Source organism: Nanorana parkeri, unplaced genomic scaffold (assembly GCF_000935625.1).
Source record: "Nanorana parkeri isolate BGI_ZX_2015 unplaced genomic scaffold, ASM93562v1 scaffold639, whole genome shotgun sequence".
NCBI classification, from domain to species: Eukaryota; Metazoa; Chordata; class Amphibia; order Anura; family Dicroglossidae; genus Nanorana; species Nanorana parkeri.
In genome coordinates, this window is record NW_017306907.1 from 1 (window position 1) to 22,248 (window position 22,248).

General features: G+C 38.8%; 1 protein-coding gene across 1 annotated transcript; it reads left to right on the top strand.

The window, feature by feature from the left end:
* Positions 1-1,358: 1,358 nt before the first annotated feature.
* Positions 1,359-21,817, top strand: LOC108792408 (guanylate cyclase soluble subunit alpha-2-like; the record flags this gene model as incomplete). Its single annotated transcript, XM_018563181.1, has 3 exons — positions 1,359-1,502; positions 8,977-9,131; positions 20,429-21,817. Coding segments are annotated over 3 exons (507 nt in total), but the record flags the coding sequence as incomplete, so codon positions are not given.
* Between the last annotated feature and the right edge of the window lie 431 nt (positions 21,818-22,248).

Genomic DNA, 22,248 nt, shown 5'->3' on the forward strand with positions numbered 1-22,248 from the left:
TTATCTCAAACCTTTAGCGCTGTGACAACACTTTACACATTTATCCTTTCACAGATAAGCAGATCACAATTTACAATTTAGCATTTTTTCAGCACTGACTCTCAGCATTTGGATGTAAAACATCTGAGAGCCGCAGAGACATTTCCTCTGCAAGGCACTGTGATCACTGCTCTGAACATGGAGCAGATAGCTATATAACGCCCAGCAGCTGTCACTTACTGTGGGTCCCGCTCTGACTCAGATTTTAATTCATATGTACCTACATTTCAGTCCCATTCCCTAGGGAACAGTTAACCCCACCTACAATCTGCCTTAGGCTCGCCTAGTGACTGGACAGTCCAACCCAGACCCCTCTCACTTACAGAAAAGGTCTTCGCAAACCCCTACTATAATTATGGGGGAAACAACGTGTAGCCCCCGCAATGTAGTGTGTGCCTTATTGAGTAACTGCGCATGTACACAAACTTAAATAAGGGTACCTGTGATATAGGGACATTGCCCGGGACACAGCATCATTGGGATTGCGGTCCAAGATGTGGGACTGTCCTGGCAAAAAAACTACAATTGGCATCTATATGAATGGGTGAATATATCCACTTATAGAATATCCACTAATAGAAGTTATATGAGATATATCAGGGCAGTTTAAATGTCCACCATCTACCAAACACAGAAGAAACTGTTTTAAGAAGGCTGACACTTTAATGCCCAACTTCATGATGTTGCTCATCATTCAGCCCTTGAGGCTGATGTCATCTGGGGTTGGTAACCTTATGTGTTCTGGATTAACAGCAAAGGGTCTATGTAAATGATTTTACATGCTGGCAGCTATGCCCTAGCAAACCATCAACACAACAGTTCTTGAGTGGTTAATGAGTTAAACACCTCTAACATTGATTTAGAAAATAGTCGCGTCCTGTGCCTTTCTTTGTTTCTACACCTGCTGATATGTTGTGACTACTTCTGGTCCTGCAACCATCTGTCCTTAAAATGGATTACATTTTATTGGTTCACATAAAATGATTTATTACAGCTGAACACAAACATTCTTAAAGTAGTTTAACCTTCTATGTAAAAGTTTTATAAGGATGGTGAATACATTGGTTTTAAGCACTTTAAACCTTTTCACAGTGGGATGAAAGGGTGACTAATAGTGTTGCGGAGAAGGCAAGTTGGGGTGATGGTTATATTGGAACCCCAGCCATGGAGCCTTGAAGCAGTTGAAGGCTGTTGTGGAGCCCCCGCAGTGAGCCCAGTTACAGATATACATAGATTTATTTCTTGTAAGGTGTTAAAATTAATTTATCAGACATGCTCTTTGCATTGATCATACTTATATTGTTTCTTTAACAAAACAGGTAGAAACTATTGGTGATGCGTACTGTGTGGCAGCTGGGCTTCACCGGAAGAACAAAAGCCATGCCAAGCCTATTGCATTAATGGCTTTAAAGATGATGGAACTCTCAGAAGAAGTTCTCACTCCTGATGGAAGATCCATTAAGGTAATTTACATGTTTCCTGGACTAAAATTAGTAGCCATATTGTCATTATATTTTTTGTATTTCACTTAGTTACTTGTTAGATAGAATAATCATAAAAAGTAATGCTGAGGAGGCACTGTAGACATCAAAGAGCCCCCCAATCAAATCAGTGCGTAGCACAGTAAAGCCGTCTTAGAACAGAAGGTATTCACATGTCTAATTTTATAACAAATCCCAAAAATAAGATAATAGTTCCTCATTCCTCATATGACAGTGGACAGAGTCATGCAAATCATTCCTTTATGTCCCAAACAGCCAGATGCACATCCAGAACTGCTGGTGTAAAGTGCAAATATAACCTAATATTATAGAACTGTTTGTTCCAAACTACATACAGCTGTTTCATTTTTGTTTTCCCCTTATTCTCTTATTTTTGGGATATGTGGTGGAATACCTTGCATGTTAGATCAAAATAATATTCAGAAGGAAATCATTTGTACTAAGTGCAAATTATAAGAGTCACACTCTACTCAATGCACAGAAAGGTGGTTCCATTCACACATCTGGGTGATCCAAATGTGCATCCCGGTAAAAACTTAGATATTAGATTTGGGGCACATGTCTACAATGCTTTTCGTCTAGAAATAAATAATAACCAAGTGTTATATGAGAGGCAGGAGGCATTTCTACCTCTATGTCCTATGACTTTTAGGAGAGAAGGTGAAGTATAATGATGGAGAAAATCCAGTGGTGGATTGGGGAGGTGGTAAATGATGATAAAGGTAGCATCTTGTACAGTATGACAGTTACTTTCACACTTAAAGGCACAAATATACTTCTGTGTAATATTTTGTCCTCCCTAGTGTTGCAACAAGCTCCTCCATCACCCAAGGCCAAGCTACCAATGTGTATCTCCCCTACACACACATGTTTTCCTGAGACTTATATGAGACTTATATGTCCTTTCACATGCACCTCAGCAATCCAAATATCAATATTTATAATATCCAGTTCTAGGCCCACTACAACAAGCCACATAGGCACCTCCCAACCCCATGAAGTCACCTCCTTCTCGTCTCTCATATGACAAAAATATCTGACTACATATTCTATCTTGTGTGCAATTTGCAAGTTTCAATACTGTGAACACAATGCACAACTGTAAATTCTGGCTTACTGTCGTTACCACACACAGATAGTTCCCAAAAGCCAAAGAAATGAAAAAAAATAAATCTATCCAGGTTCAGTGGTAAAATCCCAAGTGGAGAAATGCTGCTACATTCTGCCCATGCCCAGGCCTGTGGAACATAGGACAGAGCTTTTAGTGATACCAGTATATCTATTTATGAGGAGGACTAATGGTTTCAGAGCAATTGAAATGATTAGTGATTTAGTGTCTATTCTGGTTATTGGAGAGGGCAAGCACCAGCTGACTTGGGTAATTGGAGGATTTACGTATATTGTTAAGGCTGCTGCAAATGAGATCAAATTGATGGTGTTTTTCTCCTCAAGTTTTGCACTGTATGAAACAAAACTCTTCAAAATATATGTGTTTTTACAAAAAGAAATGTGAAGGAGTAGAAAGCCTGTTCCCGGCCAGCATGCTGCAGAGACAGACCCTTGAAAACAGTGGTTTCTCTGCAGAGGTAAGACACACCCCCTGCTTAGTCAGACATATGGCTCTGAAGTTAGAGGGCCCCCTGCAGAGAGACCGTACGGAGAGCCAGGATCCTAGTCTGGGATTGAAATTAATTTAGCTGATTTCAACTAAAAGTTACATTGGTCTTTAAAATATGGGATCCCTGTACCTTGGAGGTTACACTCAGTTTTATTCCCTGCAACAACATACTAAGTGCAGACATGGACCCCCGTAAACCTGGCAAGATTTGGATCATAAGGGGTTATAATTTCGACTCAATATGAAGTCAGCAGGCTTCCTGTACGACCATATTGGAATCTAATAGCTTTTTCTATATAAATTTTTTTTATTATTTTCAGCACAAAAACAATAGACGACAGTACATAACATCTCAGTATGCGGTGCGCAGACCGTAGTATTGACAATATAGCAAGCAGTGGTATTAGCTAGATACAGATTGCATTCCCTAAAGAAGGCTGTTACTGATTCCGGAACTATATCCCTGATCAGGTGGTGAATGTGGTATATACCGCAATCCATCATAACATACATATACCTATTAGTAACAGCATGTGTATTTACAATACTTCGTGTAGTTGGGATCGTGTATTAGCAGATTGATTTGTAAGTTGTGTAACCCTAAGGAATGTATGGTAGAAGATACCCAGGGTGTACTTCTAGTACTCATAGAAATATTATTGCTATGAAATATCAAAGGGTGTCAGTAGTCAGACTGCTTTAAGGTTAGCCTGTAACCGGTCCGTGAAAGTTTCAGACAACAGCACTACTGAACACAGACAAGACAAGATTAAGTGGGGTGGACACACAGATACAGAGGGAGGTCATCAGTTAGTCCTAATAGCTTTTTTTTTTTAAATTCAGAATGTCTTATATAATCTTACATCTCTGCTCCGCAATGAAATATGCATCTGATGTACATTACTGTGCAGTTCTATTATTGGGCTGAATTACACTTCACTGATTTTACTTCTCTAAGTCAATAATTGAAATATTCCTCATAGTTAAATGTATAATTCATGGAGGTTATTAAAAGTCAGCCTGCAGTCATCCAAACAGTAGATGGATAGTCCATTGGTTTACAGAATTCCTCTGCAAATGATGGAACTTAATTAGGGGGTATTGAACATTGCTCCAATCCATCATTTGAATTGCATCCGCTGTTAGTAAAGTGTGAGTGCTTGTTTCTTAGATTGAAGAAGGTGAGCCCCTCTACTGGAAATGAAGGTTCAACTAAAGGTTACTGACCGTATAATAGTCTACACGAATACCACATCCAGTTATATGAGCACAAGCCTCATAAAGTATATGGAAAACTTCCTTTGCCTTCCCAGACTGAGCCAAATCTTCCTTAATTTGTGTCCCACATGCTCCCACTCGCAAACACTGCAGCTCACAGTGGGAAGGTTTCAACAATAGAGGAAGTGCTGTCAATCCAGGAGCAGTGGGCAGGACAGGTGCTGAATGACAAGTTACAGACTTGTGAATCAGCAGTGACAATGCACATCCTGCAAGTAACAATCGCCGTGACAATGCACCTCATGTAGTAACAATCAGCAGTGACAATACACCTCCTGCGGTGACAATCAGCAGTGACAATGCACCTCCTGCAGTGACAGCCACACCTGTATTGCAAGCAAGCACGGCCTACATGAGAGTGGCAACTCTGCTCTGAAATCAGGAGCAGTGCAGCATCGTTGTCACCCCATCACAGGAAGCTTCATTAGGAGGACTTAACTGGCAGGACCAACAAATATTTGTGGGACTTTTCAAGAGAGCTAAGAGAAAACGGTAAGTGCAGATAGACTGCAACTTGAGTACTGCAGCACATATTTTAATGAGAGGCCATAGCATCTTCGATAAGTAAGTTTACAAACTTCTAGATGGATCTGGTTATGGAAATTCAATATAGAAATACAGATTATTTTTTTTTAGTTTTTGACCATAGATATCCTTTAAAGCTGAGCTCTAGGTAGATAGAAAATACACAGATTAATGCAGTTCTGTAATCACTACTACATCATTAAAAATCGGTTGGTGCTTGACACATCTATGATAAGGGTTGTGCCTTGAGTGTTTTCTAATATTTTAGCTGCTATGTATGAGAGAATAAGGAAACTCTTCAAGTGGACCTAATATTTAAATTTACACTTATCGTGGATCAACATTCAATAGGTCGCACTCTGGTTCTCTCTTAGCTGCTATACAGTGACCCTGATTAACTAAAAGAGTAGAGCATGCTCACTTTCCAAGTAAATTTCCAATTGTCTTAGTGAATGAGGTGAAACAAGGTGAGAATTCATTTTGCGAAGAATACCCAATCACGTGCAAGGAAAATGGAAAAAAACCAACAAAACAGGATATTATCTTGCATGCAATTAAGCAAATGTTCTCTTTTAGGTCACAGGAGGACATATACTAACGTAGTCCTGGACCCAAACTCAGCATATAGTGAGCTACTGCCCGCTATATGCTAACAGCCCAGAGCCGTACTACAGCCGGGAAGGATTCCAACAATATTGTCGGGAAATTTGGGAACTTACAATGCTGGCATTTAAAAAAGTTCATGTTGCCCTAACTATATGTCATCATTCAAGTGGTTATAAAGTTGCTGAATTTATACATGGACCTAATGTATAAAACAAGGCAATATTGCTTGTGTTGTCCACGGCAAACATTGAGATTTCATCTGTCATTTTGTTGTTTAGGTTAAATCATGGAAGATAGTATAATTCAGTTTTCATATCACACACTCGATATAACTAATCCAAAATGACATCTACAGCAATGTGATGTGCAGTACAATTACACATTTTATTTTATTCAGCAGGTATATTTTATTAATACTGGTTTGATTCATTATAACAAAATGAAGGGAACTATGAAAAAAAACAGTACGAATGGGCTTGGAGTAGGAGGGGTACCCTTAGGGAGGCTGATTAGGAAAACTAAAAACTGTGAGATTCCCAGTATAGAAGGACTGAAGTCAGATTTCAGGATGATCTTGTCACAGATCCCCCGCTGTGCAATAGGAAGCATTTATCTATCTTAAGCTGGCCATGCACTATAATATTTTCTTTGTTTGACCCACAGGCTAAATATAAGAGATTCCTCCATCAACGCTTATGAGCATTGATCGAGGAATCCCCAGATTTCTTTTTCAAAATATGGAGCAATATCCTGATTCAGCAATATAAGTTCTTGTAACCTTGCACTAGAAAATTAATCAGGACAATCCCACTGCACTTTCCCTTCCCACTGAGCTGGCAGGTGACACTGGATACCAAGCTGTGCAGTGTGGTAGAGGTTTGTAAATCACACGACTGGCTACGCAGCCTTTTAAATAATTTCATGGATACTACAGTTCCACATTCTGATTTTGTAGCTCTGTGTATTTTGCTGTTTGTCAGGAGTTGCACTTTTTCTCCACTTGGTCATTTTAGTGTTAACTAAAAGCTGCCACTGATTTTCAGTGAAATATAACTCATATTCTCACAAACACATTGTAATTACAGTATAAGGATTGATTTTTATTTATTTAATTTATTCCTTCAGATTAGCAACATTTTCTAGTCTTTAATTCCTCTCCTGCCCTTGTTGGCAATATGCCAGTGACATTTTCTATAAATGAGAATGTTGGCATGAACGTCTGCTGAAGGGACTGTCATTGTATCATTAACAGAAAGAATATTGCGTATCTCTTCTCTTCTGCAAAAGCCCGCTCATTATTGGCCTCATCGCATTCTGAAGAAAAATGCATCTTGTCTAACAAATGGCAGATGTTTTGTATGAATTCAGAAAAAAAAGTTTTAAATGTCACCTTGAAAACAGTGTTACTAAGCAACTATCTTACACTTTAATGTCCCACTCTTGTCAGGTAGCTAAATGCGAGTACATGCACTTCTTATATAATGTCAAAATATCTTTCATCAGTTAAATCAGAATTTAGAACATTGTTGACCAGGCTAGTGATAGCACTGTAGTTGCCTAACAATTGGAGCATTTATAAACCTGCATTTATATTGTTATAGGAGGTCCAACCCCAGTTTTTTGGGATGGTGGGGCAGGGGACACACAGCTGCCTCCTAGCTCCTTGTGGGAGGGTTGAGAAACAACCACACAAGACCCTCCCTAAGGCTCCCAGCCATTCACCAAAATCCTCCCTAGACAAAACTATAAGTCCTCCCACCTGAGAGCTATGTTTACTGAATGTTCTTAAGATCATGACCAACATTTTTATGACTAATCCTGATGTATGTTTAAATTAATATCCGGTGATGTATTTGTTGCTGTAAACTGTTTAAGCTGAATTCATAGCACATAGATAAGCCTACAGCAGAGGTTACGTATGTGAGGTTGGCGAGTGAATTGTACAGAGAGAGGGGGGAATTTGTGCTGTGTGCAATTTTAGCTTAAGGGGGGTAGATATTTACTGGAAGGGGGGTGTTACATACTACTGACCTCTGCACTGTGCATTACATAATGCTGAGACCTGCACTCTGCATTTCTTATTCCTGACCCCTGTAGTTAACCCTACTTACTACTGACCTCTGCACTCTGCCTTACATACTTCTGATCTCTGCACTCTGCATTCCTTACTTCTCACTCTGCATTATTTACTCCTGAACCCTGCAAGCTACATTACCTACTCTTGACCCCTGCAATATATATTACTTACTATTGTCCTCTACACTCTACATTACATACTAGTGGTCTCTGCATTCTGCATTACTTACTCTTCATCTCTGCACTCAGCATTACTTACTCTTGACCCCTGCGAGCTGCATTTCTTACTCTTGACCCCTGCGAGCTGCATTTCTTACTCTTGACCCCTGCAAGCTCCATTACTTACTCTTGGCCCCTGCAGTATGTGTTACTTACTATTGACCTCCGCACTCTACATTGCATACTACTGATCTCTGTACTCTGCATAACCTAATCTTGATTTTTGCACTCTACATTACTTACTCTTGAACCCTGCAAGCTGTGTTACTTACTTCTGACCCCTGCACTTTGAATTACTTACCACTGACCCCTAAAAAGTGCATTACATACTACTTGCCTCTGAACTCTACGTTACTCCATTCTTATATTACTGACTGCTGATGTCTATATTACTTACTACTTAACTATGCAGTGTAGGTTCCATCCCAGATAGCAAGCAATTGAGCTGCAAGTTTGAAAATGACTTGCTAAAGTATTGCAGACTTGTCAAGCTTCACAATTTGGTTGCACAATTACAGCAAGTCTGCATTGCAAGTCTCCAGATCAACATGCTTTGCAAAAGTTCTGTACGCTTGCAGAGCTCTTGCTAAGACCTACAGGACTCTTGCTGTAGACTTGCCAAGCAAATTTGCTACAAATTCAAAAAGTGTCAACTAGAACTTGTGCTGCAAGTGTTCTCCTTGCTATCTGGGATACTACTGACCTCTGCGTTACTTACTCCTGAATGATGTAATTTGCATTAAATGCTGAACTTTGTATTATTTCTAACTTCTGAACTCTTCGCTATTTATTCCTGACCCCTGCATTTTGCATTATATAGTAATGACCTCTGATTTCTGCATTACCTACTGCTTAACCATGCAGTGGGCGTTACATACTACCGACCACAAAACTATGCACTGTGTGTTACTTCCTACTGACCTCTGTACTCTGCGTTACTACTGACCCACCTTGCTTACTTTTCAATTAATTATGTTATCCCCTTTAAAAAAAAAAAAGAGTGTTGTGCACCCAGGTGATCTTTCATATCTTACATGTTGTTCAGGTAGATCATCTTTAAAACAAAAATACAAGTCTTTGACATAAGAATTTATATATTTTCCTTTTTGACAGATGAGAATAGGAATTCATTCTGGCTCAGTCTTCGCTGGTGTTGTCGGAGTAAGAATGCCACGCTATTGTCTTTTTGGAAACAACGTCACATTGGCCAGCAAGTTTGAATCAGGGAGTCATCCTCGACGTATTAATGTCAGTCCAACAACATACCAGTAAGTATCAGTGTATAGTATGTGTGTCACAATCCCATGGTATCTGATATCTACATATAGCAATAAACATTATATAAATTATTGCCTAATTCAATTCCTTTGATTTAAATTTTAATACAGAAGCCAAAACCAAAAGAATGCATACTGTACATTAAAGCAGAACAATTACATAAATAGTAGGAGGGACTAAACTAAATTCCTCCTTTGTTTTGGGACTGCCTTTAGTAAGTTTTAAAGTAGACCTGAACTTGAAAAGAGAAGATTTGTTATGCTTTAGGGAACATTTAGAAATATCAATTGTAGTACCTAGAAAAAATGTACCCTTTGTATGGAATTCTTCCTGAAGCATAGCATTCCTGGTATGGGAGTGTGCCTTGGCAATCCTGTTATGTATCCTCATAGCTGTATACCCACAGTGTCAGATCTAAGGCACTGCTGTGATATTTTGAGCGAGATTAGGTGATGTCACTACTGTGCTGCTCAATGTTCTTCTTGCTGGGGTCTATGACATGAGCAAGCCGCTACTAAGATGGCCAGGTACACACAGAGACACATTGCAGAACAAAGCATGGTAAGTCAGTAATGCCTTTTTTGGGTTCCTGAGTTCAGTTCCTCTTTAAAGCTTTACTACAGTCAGCCTTTAAAAATATAGGTTGTGTGCATCCCCATCCTATATAATTGTTGGAAATACAACAGCATATACTAATGTACTGTAATTGGACTTTTGAGCTGTACATGGCAGTGTAGTGCAAGGTTAGTCTCTATGTGCACGCTAATCTATCATACACAAGAAGTTTCTTTGTACTTTCTGTTTTCTTCACAATGCTGTATGCATACATGTAATGTTCTTCTAAGCAAGTACAACCTAATTCAGTATTCCTCAAGATCTCAGTGCTTCATCTAAACACATAACCAACAATAATAAGGGTTAAATGCTTGTTTCATTTTGGGGAAAGTGTAAAATAAAAAAAATACTTATATTATTCCACACTCTCCTGACAACCTCTAGTCCTGCATTGTACATAATGGTGCTTGTGAAGGAGCGGCCACTTGACCGGTAAATAGGGGTAGTTTCTGGGGTCCAAGTGTCCATTCTGAAAGTGGTGGGAAAGTAGCCTGCAGGAGCGAGGAATAAGGTAAGTATTCCTCTGCTTTTTTGGGGGTGATGACTGTTTCTTTCCTATGAATTTTTTAGAACCTTTTAAATTGCTCCTAGGAGTTTTTTCTTTTGTGTACACTGCCTACCACATACATCCACTGTAGTGTACACTCACAGCGCATTCATGGCATATGTAAAATGCCCAGACTACCCAGAGAAGATGGTGGCAGGGTACTGAACTGGCTTAAGTTCCAATTTAAAGTGACACTAAACTCAGGAGTTAAATCTTTAAAATACATTAAAGTGCCCTGACTATTAACACAAATTTATCTGTGTGTCACTCGGCTGTAGTACCTCAAATCATCTCTGGGTTGGTGCTGACACTGTCCTTCCTTCTTGAGGGTGGCTTCTTTTTGTTCCATGATCCCTGTGTGTGCTGTAAAGTAGCCACCGCTCCAAGCTCGCTTCCATGATGGACTACAATCTCATGTTTAGTTTACTAATTTGTATTGAAGTTATAGTCCATCACAGTAGTGAGCTTGGAGCGGTGACTACTTTACAACACACACAGGGACCATGGGAAACAAAACTAGCCCCCCTCCAGAAGGAAGGACAGTGTCAGCACAATTCAGAAATGATTTGCACATCTACAGCTGATTCATGCACAAACAAGTTACATTTATGTAAATAGTTGAGGAACTTGTATGTATTTTTAAGATTTAACTTTAGTGTCACTTTAACTATTATGTCTGATTTCATTGAAAACTAACACAGAATAATATTCTGCTGCCGATGGTAGAAACTACATCGATATTTTCAGTAAGTTCATATAGATATATGTATTAGTTTTTGCTTTTAATCTAAAAATGTAGCTTAAATCCAAGTGTGCTTCATTTGACCTCCAGCTTAGCGCTGAAGCAAGTTATTAGTAACAGGATTAAAGAAGAGGTAAAGTGTCTATATTTGGAGGAGAGTATTGGAATGAAGAAGGGTCTATCTCTCTGTTTAGCTTAAGAGCAGAGGTATATACACGGAGAGATAACAGACATTCCTCCAGAGGTTGGCTCAGGTTTGGCGATATGGGATAATTGAATTACCCATTCTAGGGGATCTATCTGGTCTTGTGACTTGAGCAGGGGTTTTAAACCAAGAAAAGCTAAATTTAGCTCATCCCCGTAAAAACTGGTATGATTAAAAATGACTCAAGCAAAATTCCTGATCTTAAGAATAAAGGGCAAACGTGAGGTGAAGGAAAATTGTAAAGCAATGAATAATATGTTAAAGTTAAACTGCAAACAGGTGAATATACAATTTAAATACACATACTGTATGTTTCCTTTTTTGCCTTCCAAAGAATTTCAAATTCTGTACAACAAGACTTGTGATTTACATACATCTGCTACTCTTCACTTTATAAACCACCCATTATGGTTGTAGGTAGTCCTCAACCTTTTCATAACCATTCCAAGGTCATTGCTGCCTAGATGCCCAGGCCAAATTTAGAAGTGTCAGAATTTGTCAGTTTACTGAACATTAATTCTATGACTAAATTGCACACCTAAATCATTTTTACATATTTTTATGACATATAAGGCTTGTATGTAGTATATTTTTTTTAAATACCCTGTTTTTATTAGAGCCTAGCAAATACACAAAAAAATTAATTTTAAACAGATTGCATCATAAATAAACACTGCAGCCAGATTAACAAATCCCTGGCACAAGGGAACATTAATAAACAGATTGGGGATGGGAGGGGGTTATTGAGATAAAAGCTTATAAGATATTGCAAACATACAGTGTTAAAAGAGACCCAAAGTCAGCATATAGTGGGTTACTGCCTACTATAGGCTGACAGCGGATAGCTGCGCTGCAGCCGTGAAAGATCCCGAATATTGTCAGGATCCAACCCACTTACTGATTGACAGCTAGACACCTGCACAACAGAAAAATTTGTTTCCAAACGAAAAACAAATGAAAACTAAAAACGTTTTCATTCGTTTCGTCAAAGGAAACAAATGTTTATGTTGTTTCGGATTCTGAGGCGACAAGTCTCTGAATCCGAAACCGCACACTAAAACTGCAGAACGAGTGGCAGCCATATAAGCTTCCGGCGCGTTCTGCGCATGCGCGGTGCCATTTTGGAGTAGATTTTAGTATACACAAGGATGACGGCGCCCGCATGTTCGAGTGCCGCCATCTTGGTGTATACCAAAATCTACTCCAAAATGGAGGCGGGCATGCGCAGAACGCACCAGCGGCCGATCTGGCTGCCGCTTGTTCAGTGTGTGACGTCACCGTCATGTGACGTTACACGCTCCGCCTCCAAGATGGCGGCGGGCATGTAAAGAACACCACATCGGCCAATATAACTGCTGGCGGGTTCTGAAAACGAATTCATGTATGCCTGAATATCGTTTTAGTATATTCGGGCATATATTAAATTCGTTATTTCAGATTCGGACAAACGGCCAAATCAACAGATTTTCGTTGATTTGAAGGTTCGTCGGAATCCAAATGCACATGTCTATTGACAGCTGGCTCTGCCTCTCTAGACCCAAAGTCAGCTGTGCTCAACCCCTCCCCTGTCTGTCCCTCCAATGAGCACTGGTGGAACAGAGAAAGAGGAGGGAGGAATCCTCTCTGCAGAAAGAGCAATCAGCAGTTTGTGATCACTCAGTTCTTGAGCTATAGACACGGTGTGTGACAGCTGCAGTGTCATACGCTAGCTCAAACTATTGGGAAGAGTATATTTTACTCTCCCAATAGTTCTCCTTTAATTACTCTGTATAAAATGGTAAACCCCATTGCAGCCATGGGTAGGCCAAAAAAACACCATACCCACAGAAAGATTTTGATCCAGTGTGTTTAAAGTTCCAATTTGTGGATGAGGTACCCTATCTTTCCTGCCTGAAAAAATGCACACTAGTTCTAATTGGTTAATTAAGCCAAGGTTTCTCATGAGCTGAAAAAACGTATTCACAACTGGGCGGTGCGAGCCGTGAGATCACCCAGCTGTCATTTGCGTGAAGAACGGTCGGCCCTTTGGCTGACCTTTCTCCACGCTTCAGGTGTCACTATGGCTCAGCTGAGCTGAAGCATATGGGTTCGGCTCGGCTGCCTTCGGCTGCTGTACGGGCTATTGTGAACCGAAGGGCTCCAGCGGCTGAAATGAGCCGAAAGATTAGCTGAAGCTACGGCGGTATCCTTCAGCTCATTAGTGACTAACCCCCTTAGTTCCTGTGCATGGCCATACCTCTTTAGCCTTTTATAACTGAGGAAACATGAACCTGTTAAAAAGGAGCAGATAGAATAAGAGCTTCATCCTATCCTTTACACAGACATAAACTTTGGGATGATGTGGCATTCAAAACTGCATATAAGACACATCACCCACTGCAATGAAAAGCATTCATCATACAAATGCTCCCTATTATAAAAAGAAATCTGTCTTCTTCTTTAGGTCAAGGACTACACATGGAAGGTTTAAAGCTTTGGAGTTGTGTGATCAGAATGATCTATGTTAGCTAATGTCCTTTGATGATAAGATTTTAAATATATGTACAGGGAATGCTCAAATTGAGAAATAACCAAAGCAAAATATTAATCCTAATTGAAAGTAATGCCTTTTAGTGATATAAATGTTCAGCTCAGCTGGATTTTCACTTCATAAAAATTTCAGGACAGTTATCACCCACATCCTACTGATGTGCACATGCTCTCTAGTTCCAGACAATGAACTTGTATCTCCATCATTTTTTGGTTCTACAGGATTGAAGAGATTAAGTGAAGTGCTCTACTAAAACAATCAATTCCTATCAACAGTAAGCAGTAGACTAGAACGCTTGACGCATTTCTAAAACATTTTATTTCTCTTAAACCATGCAATAGCAAAATATATCATAGCACATATTATGTTTGTCTATAAACTGATGAATTCTGGATTGTGTGAGACATTTGTTTTTTTACATATTTTCTGGCAGATTGTAGCGGCAAACGCTATTTGCATTTTTCATATCAAGTTTATATATTTTTTTCTGTTCACATGTTTTCCCCACTAGCTATGCGTGATGGTAATCAATGTGTTATGATGATTCGAGGTAGAGACAAGGAAATGCATTTTTGTAGTTGCAGGTATTTTAAGGTAGGCTTGCTATGTAAGCTGCATGCAGCAGGTGTACAGCACTCATGTCTAATAAACGGGTCTATAATATAGGGGAACGTCAGGAAAAATACAACATCCAGAAATAAGCGGGCCATAATTGCCAATGTCCCTTCAGTTTGGTGTGGATGCAATACAGGTGGTGGACATTACACTTTTGGCTTTTAAAATGTACCTAAAGCATATTTTGTTTAGATTTAGAGTAAAGGGCGGTCAGTTTTGTATTGCTTTGTGTGTCCCCAGTAATGGTTCACCTCTCTATTTGTCCTGGAGACCATTGTCACGAGTTGGAACAAATGTAACAGTTGGAATCAAGTCAATGGAACATTAGGTGAAAGTGAATCTTCCAGACAACTGTCTTGGAGGGAAATTCCCCTCAGTTTTAGAGACATTTTCTACTGCTTTCTGCTGTGTCTCCAGGACAGCACATGAAAGTGAATCTCCCCAACAGAAGCATAAGCAAAAAAAACAAACAAACAGGGTTTTAACCATTTGATCCCCCAGGCATTTTTCTCCATCAGTCCCTGAGTTCTGAATTTTGATTTTTGTTTCGGCAATGTCTTAATTTCACACTTTATATTTTTGGGGTTTTGTAGTCTACTCTAACGTATTATACATAATTTTGTGGGGGACAGATGGGGTTTTAAATTGGTATCTAGTATGAATACATGTATTTTTCTTTCCTTGGTTTTTATTGGGAATAATAGAAAAAAAATATATTAATAAATGCACTTTCCTGCACTTTCCTTTTTCCCAATGCAACCTTTGTGAGCACGCCTGTAAATTTACACTTCAATAAAATCAACAAAGTCTTCTGATAAAAATGTTGTCACTTTAGTGCAACTTTTATGTAATGTGTCAGAATGGTAAAACCCAAAGTTATCGAATACATTTTTATTTTAGGAGAGCTTAATGGGGCCCCCAGGAGCTAGTGAGACTGGCCATCATTTTAAAATGACGCAAAGTCGACTAGCTGCTATCCTAAAGCCGTTTGAAATGGCAGCTGGACTCAAGTGCTTAACCATTCCCTACTGTATACAAAATTTAAAAAACAAAAAACTTTGGCCCTCAGATACATTTAATGTAGCACTGATAGGGAAACATAAAACTTAACTACAGGCAAAATGTTTATTTAGATTTGGATAGAGTTGTGAGGGGTTAGAGCTCCAATGGGGACTCACTGAGAGGGGATTTCCCTTACATTATTAATATTATACAGGAGTCATTATAGTGCCAACAGTTTGATCAGCGCTTTACAATATAAGGAAGAGATTACAATCACAATACAATTCAAAACAAGATGGTAAGGAGGGGCAAGTGATACATGAGGAGGTAATGTGTGGGGATGAATTGTTTGAGATTGTCGATATATTCTATCCCTTCCCATCTATGGAACAGGAAGTAATGGGAAATCTTCATAATGAGATACAGATGGCAAAACAAATTACAGTGGTTTTAACCCTCCCTGACCTATCCAAAATAAAAACAAAATTGCCTTTAGATATACTTTGATATTTTAAGTGAATCAGTAATTAAATGAAGCCAAGAGCATAATTACAGCTCTGAACCTTGCAGTTTATAGAACAAATCAGCAATATTAGCCCTCCAAATTTCTGCTCTCACGGGTTTACTTAAAAATATTTGATGAACTTGGATGCGTGGAATAAACAATAAGTCCCCTTTAAAAAGATGATCAGCAGACTTAATCTGGTCCATGAGTCCTTACTCACCCAGCAGCATAGATGACTATCTGTATATACCTCCCCACTCCTTTAATGACTTTAAGGCCCGGTTCACACCTGGGCGTTTTGTAGTGCGTTCCTACGCTCGAAATCCCATTATTTCCTATGGGTATGGTTCACACCTGGGCGTATTACAGGCTGTATGAACGCGCTACAAAACGCCCTACGCCCAAAGAAGTACAGGAGCTTCTTTGGGGTGTCTTTGTTGCTCATATCCATTGGGATACAGCCAGGTAGCCCTCGGAAACGTGGGCTTGTTGCACGTTTTTTTGCCGCGAACCGTGGTAAAAACTCACAACACAAAACGCGCGACAAACGCACATATTCGATATGCCTAGGTGTGAACCCAGCCCAAGAGTGTGGGATAGGTTAAATGTTAAATATTCTTTACCAACAGCTCATTTTCCACCTTTTCAGTTGGATGGTTTCCATGATTTGGACCTGGGGAATATGTGGGCAGATTTGGGAAATATGGGCCTTATGGGGATATTCTGTGCTTGAGATTTCCTGTTAATGGTGAGCTTAAACTCCTGGGACAATTGAGATAGGAGTGGGTCTTGTTCCCAATGGAAGCATTGAGATACTGTGAGCTACAGCATTTTTTTAGGGCCTTGGTGACTCTTGTAGAATAGTGGATGTGTTATCAGAATTTGAAAATCTGTGTTTTACAAAGAAACTGGGATATTAAGTACTAATCCTTCTCCTGTAAACTGCTGTTAGGACTAGAGTCTCAAACACACCCGTATTTTACTAGTAAGTGGTAGAGAGACTTGGGTGTTATGTTGACCGAGGCCCATAAAAATGTAAAACCCATGTCTTCCATTAGTTCTAAAATGGAGTGGACCTGCTACAAATTGTATTCCCGGTGGCATAGAGCATAGCTCATTTAGCACTGTAGCATGTATCAGGGCATCTTCAAGAGCTTCTGGAGGAATGTGGGCAGCAGGGGGCATATCTCCACTTATGGGGGAATTGCTCTATAATATCATGAACATTAGTGGAACAACACTTACAAATCCAAGTCCTACACAGTGTTGGCCATGTTATTCCATAAGACACCCACTTCTTTAAAGATAGGGCACTTCTCTAGTGCCCTATCTTTTAAATGCTGCTAAATCCCTTATTCTATGTTAATGGAAAACTAATAGCAACCCCTCGATTAGAAAAGGTTCTTTAAGATATAAGAAATGATGGTGACCAGACAACAGACCTATCAACTCTGAGACCAATATAACACCTTTTATGTTATCTGGGCTGGCTGGATCTACTTCATGTCCACGGAGCAATTCAGTAACTTAATATCCCGGTTTGATAAGAGAATCTATACATTTTAGAATGAGGGCACATATGTATATTTAAAGTATATTGGTGGTCAGTAGTGGTTTCTTTATATGTTTAGAGGTTTTATAATGTGTTTTAAAGGAAGGATAGAAATAGAGCAGTGAACATGTTGCTGACAGAGAGGCATGCTTATTTAAGATCACGGTTGTGCAGGCAGGTACATTTTATTTCTCCTGGGATTTGGCAAGGCCTAATCTATGTTGTTGACTGTATAATGTGTTTATGTCTCTAGGGCTGTAAGAAATAATTTCAATAACCATTTGAACTTGTGTTGTGAAAGGGTATGTCGTGTTCCTGCCTTCCAAAAATAAATAAAATATAAATCATAAAAAAATAAAGATTAAAGATTTAAATATATTAGTTGTGATTTGCCCGTGTATATGTGCTTGGCGTCGCATATATCCCTTATTTAAATAAACAGATTTTTAGTTTGTTCTTCTGGTGGCTGGTTGTGTTTTACGCCAGTAATTCTGCCTACAAAGATAGTGCATTGTTTTCCATCAGTCATACCTGACGGGTAGACTCCCAATGAGGGAAAGGAACAGTAAAACACAACCTTTGTGCTGCACTGGTTAGTAGGACTCAGAGCCTCCGAACGAATTAAGTAAATATGGCTTCTCCAATGTTCAAATGTAATTACAATATGTACAAACAATGTTTTTTAGAAATGAGAAAGAACACCTGTTGTGAGAGACATAAATAGTTGCCATTGCTCTCCTTATTCTAAAAATGTTAGTGACCTGGCTTTGCCTGGCTTCGGTATCTCACCCAACTAAGCCCCAGAACAAGCATGTGAATAAAGGTTCAACCCCAATGTGCAACCTTATGGGCCCCTTGGGTTTTGTATATGGACTCTGCGGCATTCCTCGCATTGTAAACCGCGAGATAACCTTCTGTGGAAATATGGCCTGCGACCTGTCTTTACTGTAATTACTGGACCCACAGCTTACTTACACTACTGGTTCGAGTCTTCAGGAACCCACCTATGGGCCCTATACTTTACTGTTCCCTGGGGCATGTGATTGTCCCTAATGGAATGTGTGACTCTTTAATATCAGTGCCTCGTATTTTACCGGGTTTATCAACATCTGTACCGTGTTGCCCCCTACTCTTTCTACTGTTTGTATTTTTTGTACTGAAAACCTAATAAAAACTGATTGTTTAGAATAAAGGTTGAAGTAGACCTTACATTTTTTCTGTGTCAATTACTTAGTATTGAAGCTGAAGCATGACAGTCAGGAGACAAGCATTTTCAGAAGTTGAAGCCCGCAATAGGTGATTCCCAGCTTTATAGATAGGCCCACATTATAGATTCTTGTGTGTTTTATCCTAAACATTGTGCATTCATCATGAGATGCTTCGTACAAATATTGGCACATTTTGGGCTGATCATAGCTCAGTTTAAATCCCACATTTTGACCTTGAAATACTGGCAAATATTTTATTCTTATGATGATTTTTACTTTATAAATTTATTCTAAGGAGCTAACAGCAGAAAATGAAAAATGCTCCTGCATATTAGAATATTGTAAGTGCCTTATTTTTAAATTTCCTCAGACTTTCATCATTTTAACTAGTTACATGATTCAGTATCTAAAGGATAAAGAAAGCACCCTTCCATATAAATTAATGAGTTTGTGGCAGGCCCTGATGGGAAAGATTTTTGTGGGAAAGGCAGTGCAGTGGCAGGTAGGGTCACACAATAAACATGGCTGGAATGGTGAGGAACATACATATGTAACTAGGTGGTCTGCCATCAGGGGGGGGAGGTATTCATTAAAGGACTGCTTGTGTTAAAGCTATGGTTGCCCCTTAAAACGTTGTGATTGTTTATGATTAGTGTCATTTAGGTAGGGTTTACATCTGCCTTAAATATAATTAGTTAAAATGAGCACTTAATTTTTAGATGTACAGTAAACTCTCTGTTATCCAGAATTCAACTAACCAGAACTCTCATCTAACCAAAAAATTCCCCTGTGTACTTACTGTTCTGCTGATCAGCGGCTTGTTTTATCCTGGAAACGATTGTGTGCAATTTGTCTTAATTTGCTTTTGATTACTGCATTTCAATATTACTATGAAGTCAATACAGAGTGTATGTACCCCATAGTAGTACCCCAATAGTACACCATACTATTGTATGATATAGTATGGGGTATGGCATTAGTTAGACCTATTTTTAATAGTAACTCAAGCAACCAGAAACAACATTTATCCGGAATCTACCAATCCCCATGGATGCCAGATAGCAGGAAGTTTACTGTACTTTCACAGACGTGTCATCCCCCTTCCCACAATTACTAGGCTATGACAGAATTAAGGGCTGCAATGTATGTGCAATACCTCTGTTGGTGACATCTGGTATTGCAACATAAAAATGTAGATATATAGGATGAGGCCAAAGTTTTTTGGACGACACACCATGGCCATTAAAATGTAATTGGCCCCATTTGCAGTTATAAAATTCTTCAATCTGCTAGGGAGGATTTCCACAAGATCCTAAAGTGTGTCTGTGGGTATTTGTGCACATAAAGCAAAAAAAGCTTTTGTGAGTTGAGGAAAAGTTCTGGCTTGCATTTAGTTTTCCAATAAATCCCAAAGGTGTTTAGTAGGATTGCATACATTGTGATCACGTGAGTTCCCCCACACAAAACCATTCAAACCATGTATTTATGGAGCTGGCTTTGTGCACATGGTTATGCTGGAACAGGGTTAGAAGTGTGCAATTGTTTAAAATGCTGCTATATCTGCTGTTCATTTTGCATTAACGGTGCCCTTCACTGGAAGCACAAGAATCCTTAGAGAGGGTGGGAACCCCTGTAATTTTACATTAAAAGATCAGAATCAGATAAATAATGTACTTGAAACTGGAATGTCTTGATCTGTTATCATTGGTGTTTTTTTAAGTGTTGGTGCATTTTATGACTATATGTGGATTTTGTTTTCCATGCAGGCTTTTAAAAGAGGAGGAATCTTTTCACTTTGTTTCCCGATCACGTGAGGAGCTTCCAGACAACTTTCCAAAGGAAATCCCAGGCATCTGCTACTTCTTGGAGTTGAACAATGGCCAGAAACAGCCAAAACAGCCCTTGACAACTGTCAGAATGAGGAAGGTTTCCTACAACATTGGCACTATGTATCTTAGGGAGACGAGTGTATGAAACCTCCTATATATTATAGACTCTTCTCAAAAAGAAAAGCACAAACCCTTAAGTGGGTCAAGACAGGAGTGTAGAGGATCTTTCTGTGCCATAAAATTGCAAAGGACCATAGCAGTGAGAACTCTACAACAAGCCAGGCAATAATTCTTTATTTTGATGGTGAGTGACAGGTGTCCAGAAAACAGTTTTTTGTTGCAGAGAGGATTGAGCCCAGAGGTTCCCGTCCTTGATGTGTCCATTTGAACAATAAACCATCTCACCCCAGAAGATACACAATCTAGACGTCAACAGAAGTCAACAAAATTTCAAGTCCTAATGAATAAAGGATGGAATTGCTCATTTTGGTTCTATTTGTTAGTGTTTGTACCCATGAGTTACCCATCTGCTTGTAAATTAATATACGATATGAACGTTTGGCCAAGTCCAAGCTGAAGATTGGATAGCCCAACTCCACCGTGCCGTGCCAATGTTAGTAAAGTGACCTGTATTTACATAAAGATCATTCCAATTCTGAACAAAACTACAAGCTCATTGCCAGAATAACTGCACACAAAACAAATTATAACTACATGAAAAATTAACCAATTTATAATATCATTGTTATGTGCAATTTAAACTCAGTTGTCAAGCCACTTTTGGACCATATGATCATTTTCATTGTGGAGATGAGTTTTTGCTTTTTTTTATTAGCTTATTTAGTTACTTTTTTTTCTTACCTGTATAACCAGACTTTTTATCAGCATGTGTATCAAAGTATAATAATTTACTTCTGTCAAGCTCTGTTAAACTTAGTACGTGACATCACTTAAGTGTAAGCCGTAAGAAACTAACTGACCGCCATAGCATCTGAATGTAATTTCTAAATAATATTATATTATAAACAGGAAAACATTTTATGACCATTTATAACAAAATATTTAATCATTCATCAGTTTAATTGATGTATATAACTGTAGAAGACATTTTTTAAATATCAGACGTGTGACTTACATAATTTTACTCAAATTGTTAGTATTTCAGGTGATATATGACATTAATTCCAATTGTATTTAGTCATCTATTCTACCGGGGTAAAAAAAAAAAAGCCATGCCAAGATCAAACAACGGGCTTTTCTTTAAATACTAATAAAATGTACTGTATACTAACACCCAATAACAGCATATAGCAAAAATAAACTCATTTTAAAAACAGCCATGATGCTTTGAATATTTGGTGAAAATTTGTTTAGTTAAAAACAATAGTAGTATTAGCTGTAGACGTAAATTACTGTCGATATGTGGAGATTATTATTTTTTTAGACTAAATTAAATTTTTTAAACACAATTACAGAGTTATTTATTAATAAGGCAATACAAAAGGCAACAATATGTAGTAAATCACGGCAACCAATCAAATTTGCTGCTGGCTGGCACAGTGTCAGTTCTAGAATGTTAAGCACTGACTTATGTGTTACCTTTCTTACCTCTATTACTATCAAAGCGCAGCATGGATACCAAATGTCAGCAGTGTGAGTCTCTGGATGCCGTTTTATAAATGGTGTGTATATAGATGGGAGAATGGCCGAGTAGGGATTTTTAGAAAGTGTCACACACAATCATTGAAGCTGCTGCT